Source organism: Hemibagrus wyckioides, linkage group LG08 (genome assembly GCF_019097595.1).
Source record: "Hemibagrus wyckioides isolate EC202008001 linkage group LG08, SWU_Hwy_1.0, whole genome shotgun sequence".
NCBI lineage: Eukaryota > Metazoa > Chordata > Actinopteri > Siluriformes > Bagridae > Hemibagrus > Hemibagrus wyckioides.
Genome location: NC_080717.1, coordinates 14,790,618 through 14,814,643, shown reverse-complemented (window position 1 = coordinate 14,814,643; position 24,026 = coordinate 14,790,618). Strand labels below are relative to the sequence as shown.

At 39.6% G+C, this 24,026-nt stretch overlaps 1 protein-coding gene across 2 annotated transcripts; it reads left to right on the top strand.

Moving 5' to 3' along the window:
* The first annotated feature begins 421 nt into the window (after positions 1 to 421).
* Positions 422 to 22,564, top strand: apln (apelin). Of its 2 annotated transcripts, none has more exons than XM_058397521.1 (3): positions 422 to 922; positions 15,163 to 15,335; positions 19,589 to 22,564. In XM_058397521.1, exons 1-2 carry the CDS (start codon positions 856 to 858, stop codon positions 15,327 to 15,329), a joined length of 234 nt encoding a protein of 77 aa, XP_058253504.1. In that variant the 5' UTR covers positions 422 to 855; the 3' UTR covers positions 15,330 to 15,335; positions 19,589 to 22,564. The 2 variants fall into 2 exon arrangements, with proteins under 2 accessions (XP_058253504.1, XP_058253503.1); XM_058397520.1 differs by having other exon boundaries at positions 426 to 922; positions 19,530 to 22,564.
* Positions 22,565 to 24,026: the final 1,462 nt, after the last annotated feature.

The window sequence follows — 24,026 nt, the reverse complement described above, 5'->3', positions numbered from 1 at the left end:
AATATTGAGATAAATTTATATAGATAGACTCTAAAAGGTGAATCTGATCAGTTGTACAGTAGCAAAAAAACAATAAAATGTCAGATGTATCAGTTATGTAGGATGTGGCAAGATAAAAAAAATCCCCCAGGTAACTGTAGCTGTCTGAAGAATGAAAGTCTTCTGTCATCGCCTGATCTACAGGTTCATTATGCGCTGCTTTTCTGGCATGCAGAGAGTTTGAAACAAGAGCATCTGTTGGGTTATTACCATAAACCTCTGTGACCCATCTTCCTCATCCACCCCCCTCTTCCTCTGTTTTTCGGTGGGAGGGCTGACGTGAGGGTTGGAGGTGGAGGGGTGTAAGTGGGGGAGGCCCTCTTTTTTTTGTGACCCCCGGAGTCAGTTATATAAGACACATGATCGCGGGAAGCCACTTTAAACAAACATCCACCATACACAAACCTGCCACAAGCTGACTGCCTTCACAGCTCTACTGAACTTGGCGCACACTGCAGCTCTCCTATTCTAGGAAGAGGAGGAAGAAAGAAACCGTGCACATCTCTGTGGGAGAGCTCCAACCGAGACCTGCCCTCAGTCTTAGAGTGGCGCTGATATACAAACACATTCACACAGCCCATTCACACACACACACACACACACACACACAGAAACAGCACACACAGACACACACACACAGAGCCACACGCGCAGGAGCAAACAGTATCTCTCCCTTTCTCTCTGTCGAGCTCACCCACCCTCCCTCTACCTCCCTTCTACACACACACTTACACATTCACACACACATACACACATACACACACCACTACAGTATATCAGCTCACGACTAGAGGAGAGACGGAGGGGAGAGCAGAAATGAATGTGAAGATCCTGACGCTGGTGATTGTGCTGCTGCTTTCTCTGCTGTGTTCAGCCCGTGCTGGTAAGTCAGGGAGCATGCAGGCTGTTGCCTGGAGCCTCCCTATGCTCGTCTATTTTCTCTCTCTCTCTCACTCTCTTGCTCTGTCTATAAGCTGTTAGCTTTCAGCTCGGCTAGAGGCAGCTGTAGTTGATCAGTTACCCAGCATAGTTAGCTTTCTGTGGCTGGGGAGAGGAGGAGAAACAGCACCTGGGCTGTACACTGTACTGCACTGCAGAGGTTTGCATGTTGTTGTCTATTCTTTTGGTCCTGGGTTTTTTTTTGTTTTTTTTTTGCTTCATGACCAGCAGATAGCTGTCAGTGTTTTGACAGAAGGAAGGCAGAATTTGTAGAATTTGGGATAGAATGATTGGTTAATATATTCATGATTATTCCTGTATGTGTCATGTATTGCTAAGCTAGCTTGGAGGTCTATGTGTTGCTGGGTCTCACAAAATGTAACACATATGCTTATTACAGTGTTCCTCATATTCCTTGCTGTGTTACATTGGGAAGCTGATTGTATAATTCATTTAGCCTGACTGATTTCTTTGAAAACAGCCAATGTGCTGTGAGTATTGAAACCAACAGTCAGGTGTATAGTGTGGATGATTGTATTTCCAAAATCAAAAGACCTTTCATTGTGAATTTTGGTTCCTTCTCTCTCTCTCTCTCTCTCTCTCTCTCTCTCTCTCTCTCTCTCTCTCTCTCTCTCTCTCTCTGTCTCTCTCTCTCTGTACATGTGCATGTGCATGTATGATCACTGTATAAATGAAAGACTAGACCTGCCTTCAATTTAATCCCACAAAAGAGTGTATGGTTTTCCGGTTTCATCATGGGTAATTAATGTGTAGTAACAGCATTACTACAATACACATTTTTAGCAGTAGAGCTTTATTCCCAGTGCTAGGTCACTCATGTCTTAGCTGTGACTGGAAGCTTGTGTCAGCTGACCGGTGACCGGCTTGCAGATGTGATGCAGGTCGCAGTCTGGTGTTAAAAACAACAACAGTGACCCTTCAGTAGATCCCTGCATTTCTCCAAATACTGACACCAATCAATTAACAAATGCTGGGAAGCATGTGTGATGTATCAGGAGGAGGAGTATGTATGTGTCCAGGCTAGTATCTACTAGCCACATCAAACTGGCAATCTGCACGCCTTCATTATGGAGATCTTGCTATTTTTGTCTCTGCATGAGTAAATGGGAAGCAATTAGCCTGAATTACAGTCACTATCATTTTTCAGACCATTCTTCACTGTGTGTGTGTGTGTGTGTGTGTGTGCGTGTGGAGCTTGGGCTGAGGCTGCTCCATGCTTCAGGACTATAATGCCCAGACTCAGGCCAGTGCTTGTTCCCAGGCAGTATTAGCAGCATTAGCCTCTCTCAGACGGCATTAGAGGATCAGGCATCAGTGATTGGGAGAGAACGAGGTAAAGAGAGATAGAGAGAGCAAGAGAAAAAGGAAGAGACCTGCTGTGAGTCTGGGATATGTGCTGTCGCGGGAAGGTGTTGCAAGTGTCTGAGTGTGTAGGCAGCGCATGTGAAGCCTTTCATCTCCAGACGCACACTTTCTCCAGTTCACTGCTAGTTTGCTGGAAATTGCAAGCTATTTCAGTGCCGAGATAAAGAGGCTCACAGAGCGATTGTGTGTGTCTGTGAAAGAGGTTATCTGTAGGCAGAGACTGAAAGAGGGTGGGGACGAGCAGTAGAAGTCACAGTGCAACAGGCAACTACACTTTCGTTGGTTTAGAGTCGGTCGGCAGAACGCAGTGCGACCTCGCAAATCTCATCAGTGCATACCTGAATCTGCTCAGCTTGCCTTGCAACGGGCTTTCCTCACAAACAGCCAAGCCCTCTCTGCAGTGAGCCATTCATAATTCATTCTGAAAATGATCTGCCTTCCAGTCTCACCATTCTTAAGCCTGGTATGTAAAGATTTTATACTGTAAAGAGGCAGACCTCAGATATCAGTGTTTCATCCTTCAGTTGCAGAAGGAAAAGGATATATCCCCTTAACACTTACAGTGGAGACAGTGGGGAGGAAAACAACAGGTTGAAATGTGCATGCGCTCACACACACCCACACACACACACACACACACACATACACAAAGCTCCTGAGATGTGTAATTTTAGCTGCCTAGTTTGTCACCTTAGTGAAAGCAGGTGAGGGCACAGAGATCACTCACGTCATCTGAAACAAACCATCTGTTTGCAGAAACCCAACTTCACATGAGCTGTCAGCAATGGCATTAATTAATATTTAAAGTTTAATGCATGGCTGAGACAGAATCATGCACCCTCCAGCACCCTTCAGAGTCAATCTGGACTAAAGAAAGATCAGCAAAACAAAACACAGGGCTCATTAATAAATCTACATGTGCAGAGCACCTTGAACAGGAGGAAGGATGTGAAACCTTCAGTCATAATTACAGGCTGTTTACTTAATATAAAGAGGATGCTTCTGTCAACAATCATGATTACAAGGGCCAAGAAAAACATAGAAAACTTACAAACTGTAAACCTTTCCAGATGTCTCACAAAAAATGATAATGGTGGGTAACCACTGGGAAGTAAAGTCTGGTTAGGGAAAAGTCATTACAGGATTATGCCCTTCAGCAGAACTTTTTATTTCATTTCCTCTCTCTTACACTTGATGTTTTAGTTCAGAACACACACATACAAGGTCAGCGACTTGCGTTTACTTTATGAGCTGAGAGTGCTGCATATCTCACATCTATAGTCTGAGGAAACGCTTGATGGCACTGGAATCTGTACTATGCAGACTGGATTTAAATCAGAGCTATAATAAAGTATTAAAATACATTGTGGCTGCTTGGTTCAAATCAGTTCCTTATGTACACTATATGGCCAAAGGTTTGTGGACACCTGTCTATCACACTCATATGTTGTTGTATAGGATGGTACTGTATGCTGTAGTATTACAATTTCCCTTTTATTGGAACTAACGGGTCCAAACATGTTCCAGCATGACAGTGTCCATGTGCACATGTGAGCTGTATGAAGACATGGTTTGCCAATGTCGGAGTAGAAGAACTTGAGTATCCTGCACAGAGCCCTGACCTCAACCCCACTGGAACCCATTGGGATGAACTGGAACATTGACTGAGAACCAGACCTCCCCACCAAACACCAGTGTCTGATCTAAATAATACTTTTGTGGCTGAATGAGCACAAATCCCCACAGCTACAAATCTAACAAATAGTGGAAAGCCTTCCCAAAGGAGTGAAGGTTATTACAGGTCATATATTATATAGATGTGATGGTCATTTGTCCACAAACTGTTAACTGTATAGTGTAGCAGTATTCTGTGCACCAGTTCTTATATCATTATAGATATACAGTATCCTATTTAATAAAACAGACAAACAAACCCTACCCTATCCAGTTTCACCCAATACATTTCAACAGCGTACAAATCCAATAAGGCCTCAACAACAACAACAGCCATAAACAAAAGCAATATACTTGTATTGATTGAAATTCACTGTGGGCTTTTTATCAGTAGATATAGACAGTGTTGTACAGGTTCAAAATATATCTCTTCAGCAGGATTGCATAATTTGTTTTATTAAATTTTCCTGTTTTAACTGAAAACAGGAACAACGATAGTATAAAGATTTCTAACCGGGTCTATATCAAGTATCAGCTTGATAAGTGCATTCATGAGTCCTCAATCAAATAAAACACATGACTTAATAAGAATTTATACTAATTTTATAATTAGTAGTGATGGTGTTAGTCACTTTGGACATGAGCTTAAAAATACCTCCAAGGGACTTCCATGGTCGGTAGTAGATGCATGACAAGCAATATTATGTAATTCAATGTCCTTTGTATAAAACGTCTCACCTTGACCCACACACTCAAAGGGTAAAAGAGAATAAAATATTCAGGCAAGCACACAGTCTAGACTGCACAACAGCAAATGAGACCTTTCTGATGTGGAGGTGTACACAGGCACTAAAATATTAAACTGCCTTTAAAACTTTCCCAGCTGGTGGTCTTGCTTGTTCTCGAGCAATCACAGGTGTACTTCTGCAGGGAACATAAATGGTTTAGTAGCATTCTTAAAATTGCTGCTCGATGCTCAGTCTTTGCACTCCAGCATCTGGCAACGGTACGTACTGGCAGATTCTGAGCTACAGCAACCAGCCAGCCTGCTTCCTTCAGCCAGATCAACACGTTTCACCGCTGCTAATCTATAAGCCTTTGCACAAGCAAATGCTGTGGGCATTTTTGTTCATTAGAACCCTTACAGGTTTTAACACAGATTTTGTTGGCCGGAACATTGCTATTGAACACGGTCGATCACCTGAAACCTCCCCAGCCTGCCTCGCTCTCTTTCGCCTTAACCAGTTAATTAAAGCCAGATGTTCCAAACGCTTCGCGCCATCCATCCTGACCGAATAATAAAGTGATTTACAGATCCCTGTTTGAACATAAAGCATTAGTTTCATGGCCGCTGCCAATAAGATGTGATCAGAGAAGACATTTTTATGAACAGCGAGCTGTGCCGGTGAAGACGCATCAGGATTAAATAAGATTTAATTGCTTTCATATTCAATTTCTAAAACATGTGGTGAGAAAGTTGTGCAAGATAAAGTTGGCACAATATCTGTCTCTGTATAATCAGAGTAATAAAAATAAACCTTTGTTCTAGGTGTTATCACATATTTGGGCAAAAATTTCAGTTGGGCATTTCAGTTCAGATATCATAAGACAGAAAAAAGGTTTGCTGTCTATATTTGTGGACACTAAAAGATACATGAGATTACTGTGGGTGGTATCACTTAGAAATCATGATGATGGCTTAGGACTGCCACAAACTGTTTTACATTCAAGTCTCCACCAGTGAACATTTGACAATTTAAGCAAAATAGACTTCATGATAAAGCTAGAATGACTTGTAATCACACTATCTGTTCTCTTTTGAGTCTGGTTCCTCTCAAGATTTCTTCCTCATATTGTCTCAAAGAGTTTTTTTTTCTTTCCACTATCACCTCTGGCTTGTTCATTAGGGATAAATACATAAATTCAATTTTAAACGTATATCCTGAATTTAGATATTTCTATATATAAGCTGCTTTTTGCAACCCTAAAAGAGCTATACAAGTGATTTTGAATTGAATTGAACCGAAGACTCTCAGGCTGTAAGTTATATGAGCTGATATTGAAGCCCAGTCCATGGCTCCCTGTATTCATATGCTGTTTGGGCTAAGATGCTTTAATGAGAACAGCTGAAAGTGGATCACAAAGAAGTGGTTGAGAGTTGGGAAACACTTTACATGTCCACTGAGAATTCTCACAATTTATAGGCTCATGCTATATGATAGGTATGCACTGCCTTTTCAAATAATGCAATAAAAGCAGTGAAAGTCCTGCAGTCTTCACCACACTCAGTTTATAGTGCTTAATATATTGTTGGGTGATATGTGTATATTTATTCCATTATTATTTATTACTCCATTTTACTGGCAGGATTTAAATATGGGGTGATGTTATACTTGCAGCAAATCACCGCTAATGCTTTAACCACTGTTCTCATAAAAACACCCATTACCTTAGTGTGAATAGTTTGTTCTTTAAAGTGGTATAGAAGACTTAAATCAAGTCCATAAACATTTGTATTTAAGGCACAAGTGTTTCCTGGAAGCACCAAAAAGCACTGCTTTTCATTTAACCACATGTGTACACACATTGGTTAATATGCAACATAGATAAACAAAACAAGAGAATGAACTGCAGCTGCAACCTCAATGACCTGAAAATGCAGCGTGAGAACCAGAGCAAATATTTAGGAGTTAGAAAGGCACCAGTGCATTTCCAGATTTCCATCTGACTCTATAATTCTAAGCTAAACCACTTGCTTAGCTAGCTATGGGTTGGTTTCTCATCCTTTATTCATTACACTAGAAAATTCTCTAGTAAGGAGTTGAAAAAGAGGAGATTGTTTTAAACAGAGAACATAGGGATCAAAATATGTCCTCTCAGCACAAAATGTGTACAGTGCTGGCATTTCTCTAAGTCACCCTGTAGTGTGGCACAGGCCCAAAGCAGGGGCACTGCAGCTGACCCCCCAGCACTTATAGAGTCACAGCATACACATTCAGCACTGATGATTACTATGATTCAGTGATCAGAGGTGCATGGAATTCATCACAATTTATCAGTGCCATGGAAGCAGGAAGCAGCTTCATTTTTTGCCATGCAAGATATGCAAATCTGCACTTTCCTTGCCATAGCTGAGTAGGATATCCAAAACTCAGCCTCCCCCAAACCTTTCCTTAAAGCAAATCCTCTCTAAAATGGCATACTGCCTGGAGCTGATTCATGAGAAATCTTGCTTAATATACTTGTGTGAGCAGCTCAGTGAATTAGAAGACCCAACCTGCAGTAACCTCTAGCCACTGATTCAACCCTGTCAATCCGGAGCAACTGTTTGGCTTTCTTTCTCATTCGCTGAGCTTCATTAGCATTGCCGGCAGCAGGCAGCCTCGCCGCTTTGAACCTGCGCTCTGATCACTTGGAACTGGGCCACTTCTCACCTCATCATTAAAGCGGTGCACTAATTTGGGTCATGTGTAGTTTCCAAAGCTGCGTGCCATCTGAATGTGTCAGACGAGATCAGAGAGTCGAATAACGACAAAGTACGTGTTTGATTTTTTTTTTTTAAGTGGAGTACAGCCTCTTTTCTTCCCAGTAATAGGCTGCAAAATGGAACAACTTTTGTGGGTTGAGGGGTGAGCAAGAAGAAAGACAGCATACTGGGACTAAGGGAGCAAGTTTTTATGCACTCCCTTTTCCTCTGTGGGGCAGCACCAAACAAAGCTGTTCTTCATTTCCTCCCATGTGCACTACTATCAGAGCCACACCATGCTGCATATCAAACAGTTACATACTTCCAAAACAATCACAACCAGCAGTGTGCTGGACCACATGCACTGCAGTAACCCACCTTGCCCAACAGATGCTAATGAAGTGCTGAGGATAAAAAACTTGCAATGTGTAAAACCTGGGACTTTGATTCAATTCCAGTTCACAATATCATTCCTTTTGGTCCTGACTGAGCGCCTTTCAGAGTGGCTGCCATGGTAACATGGTCTGAAAGTCGACAAGAGATTGGTACCAGTTTCTGCCAAGGCCCTGTGCTACTGGTAGGCATGTGATAAGCAGCACTGTGACTCTCAGGCTTCAAAAGGCAGAATGCTTCAGAATGGGGCACTGCTTATTTCACATGCAGCTCAAGCGACGGCCGTGGCTTCCTTACCTTCATTTCCATATGCCAAGTAGTTCACTAAGGGACTTCACATGTACTGACAGTACATTTAATGAGCTATACATTATCAAGGGCTTATACAGTGTCTGATCTAGTGCTTTGTCTTAATTCTCATCTTATTAGGGATATAATGCCTTTGTTCTACTATGACTAAGTGGAGGATGGCTTGGCAGACTACAGATTATTGGACTTGGCATGGATTTGTGTGTAGTGAAGAAAATAAAACAGCTCAAGCAGGAGCACTCTATGGCCATTTACAAGTCTTATTAATTTTGCTCAGATCAGGAATGATTTCTGGTTTACATTAATGTTTGTTAGTGACCCAGATCTGTCAGTAAGATTAACAAACCTTTTCAGGCAATATAAATAAAATAAATTTCATCTTATTTCTATATCCAGACCAGGCCCCCATAAGAAACTGACTCGAATTAATTTAAGGATTTAAAAAGATCTGATACAGTGTTCATAAAGATTTGTTTCACAGATTGTTAAAAAGGTGGATTTGTGCCCCTTTAGACTTGTAGTATTGATGTGTTCTATTATTCTCTTTCTTATGTCTCACATTACAGCTCTTATTTTAGTGAATGAAGGACTTTCAAAGCACAGGATATCTCTGCTCTGATATCACAACACCAACTGCTTTGGTTATACAACCATGGAGATCCATACCCCAGTGCTCACTCTTTGACACATATGCTCTTTACTGTTGCTGTCAGAAGTCACGTGCATGAAATAAAAAGAATGTATCATGTAAACAGAATGTGATTCCAGACACACACATGCCAGTTGTCCAATAATCCAAAGGCTGTTTTCAATCTGAAATATTTCTTCACCTCTGGCTTTGTGTTACACTTTTGTTGTAACATTTGTTCGGCACTAGCCCAAGACCCGGATACTCTGTCTGTGGCTGTTTTGTACACAAAGCTGGTAACAAGCTTTGAAATCCTTAAGGCTGCAGCAAACCATTGAATGTTATGACACAATGAGGTTTTGGGAGCAAACTGTCATCATTAGATTGAAAAAAATTGGCAAAAATTTTGATTAAAACTTTAACACAGCTAGAACCATGCAAATCTACACTATTTGGCCAAAAGTATATGGACACCCCCCCCACACACACACACACACCCATAAGTGAGTCTTCCTCAAACTGTTTCCACAGGAGTGAAATGAATTTCAAGTGTTCTGAACAGAGCCCTGACCTCAACCCCACTGAACACCTTCAGATGAAAGCAGACTGTACGCCAATCCTTCTCACACAACACCAGTGCCTGACCTCACTAATACTTTAGTGGCTAATTGAGTAAATCCCTGCTGCCACACTGCAAAATCTAGTGGAAATCCTTCCCAGAAGAGAGAAGCTTATTATAACAGCAAATGGTGATTACATCTGGAATGAGATGTTCAAAAAGCACATACACTTGTATAGACGTGATAGTCAGGCATCCACAAACAACACATGGTGTAGTCGGCTGTTACCAAAATGGCCTCTTCCTGTGTAAGTAAGTGTTTTTTTCCCTTTATAATGGAAAGGTATCTGACAAGTCTGGCTCACAGGATTAGTTGTGCAATGACTAAGAGTATCAGCTACGAGCTGTTATAGCTGTAAAATGGGGGAGATGCTGTGGAGAGAGTGGTTTGATGCTCTGATATTTAATCCTGTTATACTTCACTTCATACAGTGCTGTGGAGTTCCTTCAAATGTCCAGTTGTAAGAAATAGTGGAGCCAAGCCGGTCAGGTTAAAAGCAGACGCCTTTCAGTGATCATGATCTAAAAATAGCGATATTTTCTTTTGTGAAATAATTTAAAAGGCTTGTGCACATATGACTCAGTTGATTTCAGATTTGTTACAATATTTTCGTCTAGCATTATGTCCCTGTCTAATTGTCTAATGCCTGTGTGTCATGATATTGTGATTGTGTTGAGATATACAGTATACAGTATATTTTATTTTATTAATTTTTTAAATGACTTACTACATTTCTCTATGGAACTAGCATCAGGGTCAACAGATATTTTTTTCTCACCGCACTTTGCTACAGTTTTTCCATTCTGGCTAAATATGTCCCATTCGGCTACTGTTTCAGTGTTTGTGGCTCAAACATTTTATATAAAATGCATTGTAAAGACAGACAATAAATCACTGAATCGTTTAATAAGGAAATCTGATAAGTCTATTGTAATCTTCAAACAGAGACAATTTAATTGCATAGCAGAGTGGATCTCTAATACCTTCCGATGACTAAGAATGGGCAGCATGGGGTAAGTACCAGAGGTTGAGCTTGAGGAGTGAAAAAACATGTTATACATCTCCCAATAGAGGAACGCTGTGCTGTCCTCACCTGGTTCTGCTTTGCACATAAATAGATCTAATCTCTCACTTCCTGTGAGTGGCGAACAGATTATATCCATCTGGCCTTCCCGTATATATATATGCTCACCAAAACATGTCTCTAATGCATCCTTAATAACGATCGTGTGTCCATCTTGCTTTTTTGCTGATTTTTATTTTTTTTTTAAATTGGTGCAGCACACTTATATTTGCAGCATATTGTACATTTAAGCTAGACGCAAGGTTTCAGTGAGTCACCCATCAAACTCAGCCGGCTGTTCATAACTGCCCTGTGCCCTGTGGCTCTTTTTCCCTCTGCGAGACAAGCGCTTGAAGAGGCACAAGTTGTCCGCATGAGAGACAGACTGTGGATATAGAGGGACAGGCTATCAACCTCAGTATGTCCAGCAGGAGCAAGGCAGTCGTGTGAAAAAGCCAACATAATGGATAGCACCCGAGGAGTGCACAGAGGCAGGGAGAAGAAAATGAAATAGTAGCACTTCTGGCTATTCATCATGACTCTGGTGGATGGAGCAGTCTGTCACATACACACACTGAAATGGGAATAGTCACTGCTGCACTACTATCTCCAGTCGAGCTGAAAGAAGGCACCAAAAAGTTCTCTCTTTTTCATTTATTCTTTTTTCCAAGGGAATTATGAAGCATCATGATAAAGCAGTAGGTGAGGCAGCAGTGTCTATTGGGAATAAACTAAGGCTTACAGAGGGGTGTGTACAAAGGAGCTATGGTCTTACCCTTGAAATTGCATGTTAAAATTTTAAACAGGGTGAGCGTTCATACTTTTTTCTTACAACTGATCTCACACATTTGATTTCGCACGGTGCCTTAAGATATTTGCATCATGAGAAGTTTCTGGTAACAGAGTCACATTATTACAGTAATTGTCGATATAATACAAGGACAAAGAATTTCAGCTTTAGTGAATTTACAGCATAAGCTGTAGGTTTAAAACTGACAATCTATTATACTCTATAATCTATATATAGACAATCTAGCACAATCTATTATACAACATCCACTCTTATTGTCCTTGCCATTGTGCCATGAGTTCCTTGGAGTTCAAAAGGATGCCGCATCCACCAGAGGTCTATAAAGGGCCATGTGGTTTGAGACAAAGTCAAGAGCTGTTAAACAGTCAATGAGAGTGATTGTATGTGCTTAAAATAGACTTCCCCCTCAATATTTAGTGCATCTGTCTGATTGAGTTTCCTCCGGGTGTTAAGAGTTAATTCATAAACGTTGTCCTGATGGCTGCCGGAGACTTTATTTTTAGCAGCTTTCATTACGCCTTTTTTTTTGACCCAAACTCTGATGTACTTCCTCAAGACGCTGGGCAAAGACAGGCAGCTTGTGATGGCAGGAAACCTTTAAATCGTCTCATTAAGGAGAGGGGTTATGACAGAATGAGCATGGGGAGAAGAGTGGATGTACTATGTTGATATGCAGTGTTCAGCTTGTTAAGATGTAATTACAACCTCTTCTGGAGGCCAAACTGGGACATTCTGCATCAATCTGGAGTGCTCATCCCTTTGAGACAGTTTTGCTCTATTCTTCCTGTCATGTTTCAGGGACATGCAGGATTGAGTTGAATGATGGTTGCACCGACAGTTAGATCATGGTTAAGACCCCTTGTGTGTTTTTCTGTTACTCTTGAGAAAAAAAAACAACTTCCTGTCAATTCTAACCACACTCACACATGGAGCCTTTTTACATTTTAACCCCTCACCTTCTCCCTTCCCCCACCACCTATTAAATAGACATGGGCTAAATGTTGACTGAATATATAAACTTCCTTCATTAATTCTGTTTTTGGTCCAATAACAAGAGGATAAATGCAGAATTAGGCTGCCTGAGGGAGAGGTGGATTTTGTGGGTTTTTCCACGGTAAAATCTGTAATGGAGATTTTCTATGCCTTGAATGAATTAGTCGACTGTTCTCATGTAAACGCGATGATTAGCTTGTATGTAAGACTTCTGAAAAATGCATGCTCAAATACTCATTGCATTCCACTGAGGGAAAGGCAGATCTTGTTAATATTTTCAAGAAGCCAAAAGTCTGACAGAAATTTCTCTTCTGAAGTTCTTGTCCAAGGTAAGCGAAGGTTATTAATCAGCTGAAACTTCTCAGTTAGAAACATAAGGATAGGTCTGGAGAGGCTTAAGGAATTGCCTGTTTAAACAAAAGCTTGTTCTTGACAGTGAAGCTTAATGGGAAGCTCTAAATTAATATTTTGGAAGCTATTCCAAAAAAAAGCAAAAAAGCTAATGAGTCTTTTGGATGAGGTTTGAACTTGAGGCTTGGACTAAAGGATATGTACAAAGGTTAAAATTGTATCGAGAGAGAGGGGGGGAGAGAGAGAGAGAGAGAGAGAGAGAGAGAGATGTATATTAATTCCCAAAGCATGCAAGGAAATGATTAAGATTTACACTTCATTGTGTAAAATATGTTGTAAAAATAAATTGCTTGGAAATCAGCACTGAGAAGCAATGGCTATTTAATAATTAAACAGGTTTTTATGAGCTTCACATTATATTCAATTAATTCCAGTGCTAGAATTATCACAAATCGGCTCCCTAATTTTCACAGTATGCAGATTAGTAGTTTCCTCATGCAAGACATCTCTGGGCTCAGTCTACCAGAAAGTCAGATCAGAAGTGGAGTCAGGTGAGAGATCAGACACATCAGATATCAGAGAGCAGATGAAGATTCTCCAAACCCCCAACACCCTCCAGCACTGCTTTGATTTCCTACACAGGTGAAAGGTTAGAGAGAACCACACACACACAAGTGTGCAAACAGGCTTTAAAGATCCTACTACACTTATTGTGTGATGATATGAAACATCTGGGTATATTCAAGAGTTGCTATATGTTCAGACATACAAATCCTCACTCACACATCTGTGTGTATGAGCTGATTATGAGCTGTTTTACTTTCCTCTGAGTTTTTAGAAAAAAGTCTTAATGGTGTAAATATTTAATCAAAATCTTTAAATATTTAACACACACTCTTTGAAATCCTTTGGTTTATTTCCCTAAAGATTATAGAACTGAAAGTAGAAGCCCCATTAAGAAGCAAAGACCCTGAACTATGAAGTTCAAGGAACCTTTTTTTTTTGAAGAACATTTCGATTTTGATATAATTTAACCATATGAAGTTTAAAATAACATAGGCTTGTTCTGAAAAGTGCTGCAGACAGGAACAATGATTAGCATGGGGGTGTATGAGAGAGGAATTTAAAGGAATGTTACTATTATATGAACTATTTTAAATTAAGTTTTTACAGTTTACATCAACTACATGCTATCTTCAGTGAGTACATTACAATACCTCTCACCTTTAAATTGACCATTATAGTAACATGTACTCCATATTATGGTAAAATATATCATCTGACCAAAAAGCGCAGTCACATAGATGGAAACCTGCTTGAACATGGCTTGGGCGGTGTTCATTTAAAGTCGCCTGGAGTTTTATCATATAGGAGAGATTCGTTACAGACACCATCCAGAGAAGAGAACAGGAAATGAGGGCTTGATATTTTTAGAAAGCATTTGGATTCTATCTATTAAACTGATGTTTTAATGTACTACACCTTCAAAAGGTGTTGGAGACAATTCTGGGTAAAATGGTGGGGAAATGTTAAGTTACACATGTGTATGAAGAGCCAAATGTCTGAAATCACATTGAAAATCTGTTGTTAAAAACTGTAATAAACAGAAGGAATTTAAACATCTCACTGTCATTCAGGGTTTCCTCCAGGTACTCTGGTTTCCTCCCCCAGTCCAAAGACATGTGCTGAAGTCTGATTCATTATACAAGATGTTGCACGATTTCTAGATCTTTATTGAAATATAAACAAACAGTGGGATTTTCTGTGAGGCTTATTTACATTTACAGCATTTGGCAGTTGCCCTTATCTGGAGCGTCTTACCTGCAACTCATTTAGATAACTGAGCACTTTAGGGTTTGAGGGCCTTGCTCAAGGATCCAGGAGCAGCAGTTTGGCAGTGGAGGGATTTGACCATTTCCCTATTCCTTTTATACCTGCCACTGAGTCATGTATTCAGAAGAAAGTCTGATAGAGTTGATCTAAAATGGATCATCAGACTTTGCACAAACTTGTAGGGTCCATGCCAGCTCAAGTGTACGCTGTCAAGAAACCTTGAAAATCATGAATAAATGTTTTACTTTTCACTTTTACTGATCATTTGTAATGAAAGGCTGTCAACACTCAGACGTCTGGAACTCTCTGTATGAGACAGAGTGAATGTACTGTGTAAATGCCACTCAATGACTGAAATCACCAGACTAGTGACTGTTTCACCTTTTTACAGTGGTTAAGCTATTAGCCCCTAAAAGCTTATTATTCAGTAATCCACCTTAAATCATATGATTCAGAAATCACAGTGAAACTGCTGAGGAATGTATGCAATTATAAGACTGAGAAAAAATAGTCAGGACCTGCTAAACCCTTGCGAGATTTTAAGGAATTAAAATCAGGAGATGGATGGTCTAAGTAAAAAGAACTGCTAAAAAGAGAATTAGCATATATGCCAAATGCATCAGTATGGAATACAGTGTTCTTCCTCTGCCCCCACAGGTCCAGTGACCTCCACCGAGCATAGCAAGGAGCTGGAGGAGGTGGGAAGCATGAGGACTCCTGTGCGTCAGAACCCTGCCCGAGCTGGACGGAACCAAAGACCCTCCGGCTGGAGGAGGAGGCGCCCTCGACCCCGCCTGTCCCACAAGGGGCCCATGCCATTTTAGATTAAGGTCAGTCCCATAATGCACACGTTTTTTTTAAAACTCATGTATGAGACAGACAAATGACATTTTAACAACACAAAACATTTATGAAAATTCACTTGAAATGTGACAACAAAGGTCCTGGCTTTCCTCTTTGGTCTTACAGTCCTAACCTAAGAAAAAAAAATGAAAAGCACATTCAACAACAACAACAAAAAAACAGTACTTTAATTTCTAAATGAGGTCTGTTTGCAACCCTGCACAGCAAGGAAATCAGGAGGAAAATTATGTGTAACATGAGGAGAGACTAAATGTAACTGATGCATTGTCGTTTCTTATTGTTTACCCAGTAAAAATCTATTCACTCTCTACACTACTCTCTCTATTAGCTCTACACTATATCCAGAATGAAAGCCTGCAACCAAATATATGTAGGTTAGTAAGGTATTATTTCACACAAATTTTGCCAATCACATAAAACAACACTGCCCCTGAACCTGTCCTTCAACCCACTTTTTGTTTTTCTAAAATTCATACCTTTTAAGACCACATACACCACACACAGTCAGTGATGAAACATTAGACTTCATTCAGGATTCTTGAATTGTCTGTTTGCCTAGGTCAAGATTATTTCGGTGCTGCAGACTGGCATTTCTTATCATGAAAAAGAACAAAAGAACAGTACAATAATGAGAAATAATTCATGTTGTATAGAAATGTTATGGACCATATAAAAGAGCTGGGAAAAAAACTATGTAATATGTAAAAACACACACACGCACACAAACACACACACACACACACACACACACAATGCAGAACAGATCAACTCTGCATGGTGTAATACCCCTGCAGGAGGTGGGAAGCCCATAACACAAGTCCTGCTATAAATTAACCTCATATGCAATTAATCCTTTCAGCAGATGCAGGCGAGTCAACCCTTTATAGCATGGTTAATTGTTCTTAAAGGCACAGAGATGAAAGCTCTAAAAGAAGAGAAAGCCAAGCCCCTATATCCTCCACAGTTTTACAATCTATAGTGAATTATAGTTTGTTATTGTTTTGGCCAGATTTCGTCTGGGAATTTTCTATCCCCTATTCATTCTCTCGCCTGATCTGAGGTGGAAAAAAAAGTGGCGGTGACACCACAAAGGTGAACACAAAGAGCAGACCCATGGCATGGAAGCGTGCACTTGTGGGACTACACATGCCTTTAAGTGTTCAATGCCTCTCCTGGCCAGTTAAAAATGAGGTATTCTCTTAGCGAGTTAGGCAGTCAATGCTTGTTTTTGAAGCCCAGAATTTTTGGCGTGGCACAATGAGGGAATCTGCAGGAAGTTGTGTAGCTCCATTAAAGGCAACGGCTCAGTGATTCACAATGCACACTCCAAAACAGCACTTCAAACCCAAACAACATGAAGACTTCTCTTTCATTCATCCTCTTCTTCGGCTCCTCTCATGCCTTCCTGGAGTTCAGAGTTCAACCTGTTCAGCCTTTTCACCCATATCCCGACAGACATAGTTGACTGAGCCAGCTCATTTTGCTTAACTAGCATGCCAATCAAGCTGCCAGTGAATGGCATCATGAGAACAATTAAGGACACTCAAACCACAACATTCAACCCTCAAATGCTAATCTAATGAAAGCCATTTGTAGTTTGTCATTCTTCCAGTGCAGCACTATATTGTTGCTTGACTAATAATTATTTAGCCAAGAAGAAAAAAATGAATCACATAATGAATCAAAAATGTTCCCCAACCCTGTGCTGAGCCTCTAACCTGCATCTGGCTAATGTACATGTCACATTTTCCAGTGGGTGAGAAAAGCACCCTTGCACTTCATCAACCAAACCAAATCTGGGTTCAGCCTGACCAGAAGAATTAACTCTCCTCTAGTTCTGATAATAGGCAGAGAACTGTTGAAAAAAAAAGCACTTCAACTTGAACGTCTCATTTCTTTTGTCATCATGTTTGCTAATTTATTTTCTGATGACCTGAGGCATACATTTTGGAATAGCAAGACACTGGACTGGGTTAATAAAAACATTTTTGAGCACATTTACATTTTTATATAAATTTAAAATGCTTATTTACCTGCTTTACAGAAATCTGATTATGGATTTAGATCCAAGACAGAGGTGACACGGAGAATGAAAAATTCCCTGAGACACAAGGAAGAAAGTTTGAGAGTAACCAGACTTAGAACTTAACCCGTCCTCTTCCAGGCAAAAATTAATAGTCTTTAAATTAAGTTACACTGACTGAAAAGACTATCCTTAATAAATAGAACAAGAAGAATATCTATCTATCTATCTATCTATCTATCTATCTATCTATCTATCTATCTATCTATCTATCTATCTATCTATCTATCTATCTATCTATCTATCTATCTATCTATCTATCTATCTGTCTATCTATCTATCTATGGCTTAGTGCTTAACACATTACATTTGTCTCCAGCTTAGGGCTTCAATTCCCATCTCTGCCCTGTCTTGTTTGCTTGTTTCTCTCTGTTCATCGGGAGTTTCCCTTGAGTACCACAAGTTCAAAGATATGCATAGGGTGACAAAATTGCCTCTAGTACCTGGTATATAGGCTCCAGGATCCCTATGGCCCTGTGTAGGATAAGTGTTACAGAAAATGGATAAATGGATATATAAAATTGTGAATTCGCACATCCAGTTGCTGTGATTTCATTCACATAAACAAAATGAACACACTTAAACTGGAAATCTTCACTGTTAATTATATCAGAAAATTGCACTTGAAATTGCAATCTATTTGCACAGACTTTCCTGTATTTCTGTGCTCTTATATAGAAATGCCCTAAACTGACCATAGAAAACATGCAAAACAGATTAAATGTATTATTTTTAATTATGGACTCATATCAATTCGCAGTGTTTTCTTGCAGTGTTATTAAGTTGACTTATTTTTACAAACAAACCCTTAGTAAAGCATTAGTCTTTTCTTAATGAGGATACTATAAGTTAAAAACTGACATTAAGCATCATTGGAGTTTCTCAAATGCATCCAGAATGAGCGCAGTTAAGGTTTATACATGTGTTTTTACATGCTTTATACAGCACTGCATGCATGGGGCAGAGAACAAGATGTTATAACCTCAGTTGACATAATGGGACTTGAAGGTTGTGATAATGGAACCACAGCATGAGCAGCAACAGCCCTTCATGAGCTCCAGATGCCATAACATTAAAGAAAGAAACAGGAAACCTTTTCCATAAAGAACACAGAGAACAGAATGTGCTACCTGGTAAAGAAAAAAAAGGCTGATAAATAGTCACTTTATATCCTACTTTGCTTTTGAGACTACAGACATCTCTGTTTGGTTAAAGGAAGAAGATAGCAAAATACCCAGGTGAAGTCACAGAGCAAAATGACTCATAATGTGATGATTCACAAACAAAAAACAGTGAGATCCAAGTCTGTTCTCTCAGATTTATCAAGAGATGTTGGAGTTGCCGCCTTGTATCAGTCAATGGTGGCTGTTGTTATTGTACAAAGCTATCTTTACAATCAGACGGGAACAAAAAAGTGAAAAAAAAATAGGATAAAAAAGATAACCTTGATTTACACTGACGCACAGCTCCAAGCATGTTACAGTATGATGTAATTTTCTGCAAGAACCTAAACCTTTCTTTCTCCAGATTAATGGCTTTTGTAGAAAAATGTGCTGTTTTTTTTTGTTTGGATGCACAGTAAAAAAAGACACTTTCGTTAAGCACACTTTTACTATTCAATAGAGTCAAGGATTTTTTGTCAATAAATGTCACCAATTTGACTGACATGACAAACACAAAAGCTTATCTCCTTATGCCCCACTGCTTCAGACAAAGCATGATTCCTTGAAATTTTTAAACTACTGACTATAACTTGTTTTTTTTTTCCTCATGGTGTATAAAATTTTGTTCTGTGAAAACTGGAGCACAGACGTGTAAAGGGCAGATTGCAACCTTTAAAATCCTGAAGCTTGAAGTGGCCAGAAATGTGTTGAAAATATATCAGATGCTCCATAACCCACAGGCAGAATGTGTGAGGCTGAAACTACTCTGATGATAATAAGCCGAACTGAACAATAATATTTCTGACTGGACTTCTTCCTGCAGAGCCTATGCCATTTCTAGTAATCTAGAAATAAGTGGCAAACATATGTATAGTAACCACCAGTATAAGATTTTTTTTTTGTTTCTCTTGCAGGCACCGCTTCGAGCGCCCACCCCTTTGGTTCTGATTTCAATGCTCTTCCTTTGTCTTAGGGAGGGCCCTGTAACAAGGGGTCTTTCCAGCCCAGCCTGAAGAGTGATGTCCATAGCACCTGCTGGTTCTTCAAGAAACTCTTCTACTGTCCACAAAATACCAGGACAAGCCACTCACCCTCAGCTCTATGAAGAATTGTGGGCCAGGAATGGGGTGGGAGGGGAATCCAGAGCCCGAGCGATCAGATTCTATCTCTGTCTGTCAATCTCTCTCTCTCTCTCTCTCTCTCTCTCTCTCCAGTGTTTTTTCCTCATTAGCTTTCTAAAGCCCTTTCATTGCCACACTTTGCATGACGTGTGAGCACTGAGAAGCCTGGTCCAAAACAATCTTCATGCACAAGTGTCAGTTTTTTTTTTCTTCGAGGTGTGCTACCCCATTCTCTGCTGTGTAAAAGATGCCCTTTGTTCCAGTGCTGTGTTGTGGCAAATTCTGGTGTGAACAAATATCATATGGGAGGGAAGTGATAGGGATGTGAAGTTAAAGGCACTATTGAAAACTTCATCACTTTTATCCACTTCCATCTTTTGACAAAGGTAACAATTACCTTATGTCTGATCAGACAAGTAGCTATTATAGGTTTTTTTTTTAAGTATATTTTATTTGGCTGCCACTGCTGATTTTTTTTTTTCATTTGCATTAAAAGACTATCATCAGGTGTCAAGTAAAACAAACGAACAAACAAATATCTATGGTATATGGATTGGTTGCATTTCATCACTTTTGTACTTACACAAAGGATTGTTGCTCCTAAAGGTTTTGCTATCCAAAGCATATTATGCATTACCCTATAGACACCTAACATAACAAGGTTTAAGCCACAGTGTCTCCTTATAGGACTGCATTACTCCACAAACCATATGTCCTGTGTGTCATCCCCCCCCCCACTCTTCACCTCGCCACAGCAGACATACATGACTGTTAACTGGCTGGGGCGAGCTGCCCTGCTCAGTAAACCACCTCTCCTTTTAATGAAGTGCCAAATAGTCAATCTATAATGCGATGCTGCCATGAGAATGAAAAAAAAAAACAAAAAACAGGAAGAGACAAACGAACGTTACCTCTTATTTTTGAAACACCTTGAAACACCTAAGCATATGTATGTATAACACCATATTTGTTCTGACATCCAACGTATAAAAACAATGGTAGCAAAGAAACATAGTTTAAACAAATCAGACCAAAAATCTTTCAAAGCAGACACTTCTTGAAAATGCAGTACTAGTCTGTTTTTCACACCAACCAGTAGTGCTCTCTTCTCTGACTGCTGTGCTAAAGGCTGAATTGCCCCCTAGGACAGAGATATTTGATTGACACAATAATATGCCTTTATTTCACACCATAGTGGAACTTATTACTTTTTTAAAAGTTTTGATTCTGTCTTTTGGTTTCGATTATTTTTTTTCTCAGGGTGCTGTGAGAGAAGCCTGTACTGGATTTTGTGCATTTATTTAAGAAATACACATACAAACACGCTTACACATGCACTGTTCAGTACAGAGTACAACATATCTATGTTATATATATATATATATATAAATGTTTGTATAGATATATATAGATATATCTATCTATCTCCCTGTCTGTGTATCCACCGTTATAACTATGTATTCAGATTCAGTTTTTCGTAAGCCATTATCATTCTCCCTGTTTTGGGAGCAGTTGCCTTTTAGTCTGAGCCTCTTCAGCACAGGTGGCCATTGCTTTGATTGCCGTGGTCATTGATTCCCATTGCTAATCTATTTCAGATGGGCCTCTTGGTGGGTTAGCTGGAGTCCGAGGTCTTTGGAGTCTGAGCTCATTGACAAATTGGCCTAGTCCGTGACCACACATACCCTCTTTTTCTGTGGGTTTATCATAACCATGTAACACTCTATAATCTGAGATAACCCACAGAGCAGACGTTGTTCCATTAACATCAGGCCCTGATTTGTTCTGCAACTATAATTCAGAGACATGAGGCTTTTTACAAGACTGTTACCCATATACATAATTGTGTTGCTCAAATAGCACGGCTGGTGTTTTTCTTAAATCAGCAGCTAATTCCCTCCCCCACCCTCCAATAAGCCATTTCTCCATATGGAAGTTAAAGAAAAAAATCCTCCACCATCGACGCCTTGCAGCAGGAACAGCTCTCATTGAGAGCGTGCCTAAGAACCACAGCAGTACAAGTCCCACCAAGCTCACCTTGAAGAAAAATAGATAGAATTTTAGGGAATACAAATATTTCCACTCTCACTATTATTATTTTGTCCATTCTTGGGCAGAGATGTAGACAGAGATGTTTCATGAATGCTCCTTTAAAATGAGACATGCTTGTCTCGCATGTTAGCTGGGCAGCATATCCGAGTAGTCGAGCAAGTTACCCCAGGCCTGTTGTGATACAGTAAATGGGATGAAAGCAAAGAGACAGGGTTAGAATCACTCATTCCTGCTCGTCACAGAGGTGCAGGAGAATTTCCGTATCCACACTGTTCTTCATGAATGTATCTAGAACATCTGCACCAGCTGAGTGACCCCATTCACAGAGTGAAGTAAAGCAGTGTTTCAGCACAATCCTTGACAAAAGTCTTGTATCTGTACAAAAAAAGAAAATATAAAAATAAATATACCCTCATAGCTCCTATATAACACAACCCGTTAGTGATGGCTATCTGTTGGATCACAAGTCCAAAGACAAACCCATCATCAACATCCAAAGCCTGGTATAGAAGAGACCCCTAGCAGCTTTGCTCCAGCACCTCTCTGTATGGGCATGCAAGGCTGCACTTTTGCAATTCCATTATGCTGCTGGAAAAAAAATATATCCTGAACACACTTTCTCTTGGCATGTAATGATTTTCCAGTGTATTGTGACAATTTTATTGACTGATTCTTGTCTAGCTGGTTGTCCAAAGCTTACTTTTGAATACAGTGTGGAAAGCTGTATTTTCTGTGTGTTGCGTGTGTGGTCATATTTAAAAAAAAAAAAAGAAAAATACAGAGAATTACTCTACCACACAACGTGTTGTGGACACATGAGAGCTTTCACACCTTTCTCTCTTGCCTGGTGCAGCCTGAACCACCTATCAGCATATCAGGCTAATGAATCTTAGCGGTGAAAAGAGAAACAAATACAGCCAGAATCAAAACCAGTACTTTAATGTTGGAGAATTGTCCTTTCAGTTCACTTAAAAGAAACCTCTGCCCAGTTCCTCATGTGTTTCAGCCCAGATGCACTCCACTGTTGACTTACAATGCTTGAGTAATATTCCTATGCATTTCAAAGCATGTTTCACTGGTTTGTTTAAAGCGATGCTGTTTCGGCTCAGATCATGTTTGCTATAGAATTGTGCATTTGCCTGTCATGAGATGTGTAGGAAGGTAAAGAGTTGATTGAATGTTTGTATATGAAGAGAGCTGCAGCAAGTGAAATGCAGACACTCTCGTCTCTAAGACTTGAGTTTCTAATGGACAGAAGGAAACCTCAAAGACTGCAGGCAGTACTGAATTCTTTTGCCTTAGTGTCATAAATGCATTTTTTCCACTCTCCTTGCAGCTGCCTCACACTTGACCAAGTGAGGCAAAAGAGAATGACCGACAAGCAACACATTTGATTGCTTGCTTTTGATAAATGCACCACTGCGCATGTGCAATGTAGAGTCTTAGGGATCAAATAGCTGAAATCTAAGCCCACATATTCACACATGTCCACTAGCTGAGCAATCAACAGGATAACTGCATTTTGAAATCCCATGGGTGAGGGGCTGAGAATAACTTGATTTCCCCCATAGCTTCTAATGAAACTTCACACCCAGACTAAAGCAAGCTCCATGTGAATATATCTCTTCATACATGGCCAGTTTGTTCAGCACACCATTTTTAATATATATATATATATATATATATATATATATATATATATATATATATATATATATATATATATATATATATATATTCTGAGGATACCTGCATAGTCCACAGCCTTATCAACAGTATTACTAGGCCATCTGGAAAACACAGTAAAAACAAGGTATTAAATCCTCATCTTTCTTGTTCAAGGTGTGTGCTTATAGAACTCACCAGGCCAAATGTACAGTCTCTGTCTCTGTTTTGATGTTAAACTGGGCAAAAAACAATTTAATAAATAAATGAATAAATAAAGTGTATCAGAAATGGTTGAAATACTGTGTACATATTTGAGCTTTTGGGTTCTAATTTATAAAAGATAAGCTTTAGCTCTTGGAGTACTTATTTTCTTTTCTTATTTTTTTTTCTTTTCATGCGTAGCTTTGTGTTTTTATTTTCTATTTCTGTAAAGTGTGTAAATATATCTTTATGATAATAAGTAATATTAAAAATATTATTTTAAGAAACAAGTGTTGACTTGTCCATTTATAAAATGAATGCTTTACATATGACACATGATTGCAGAACATATCACCCTTGCAGTACTGT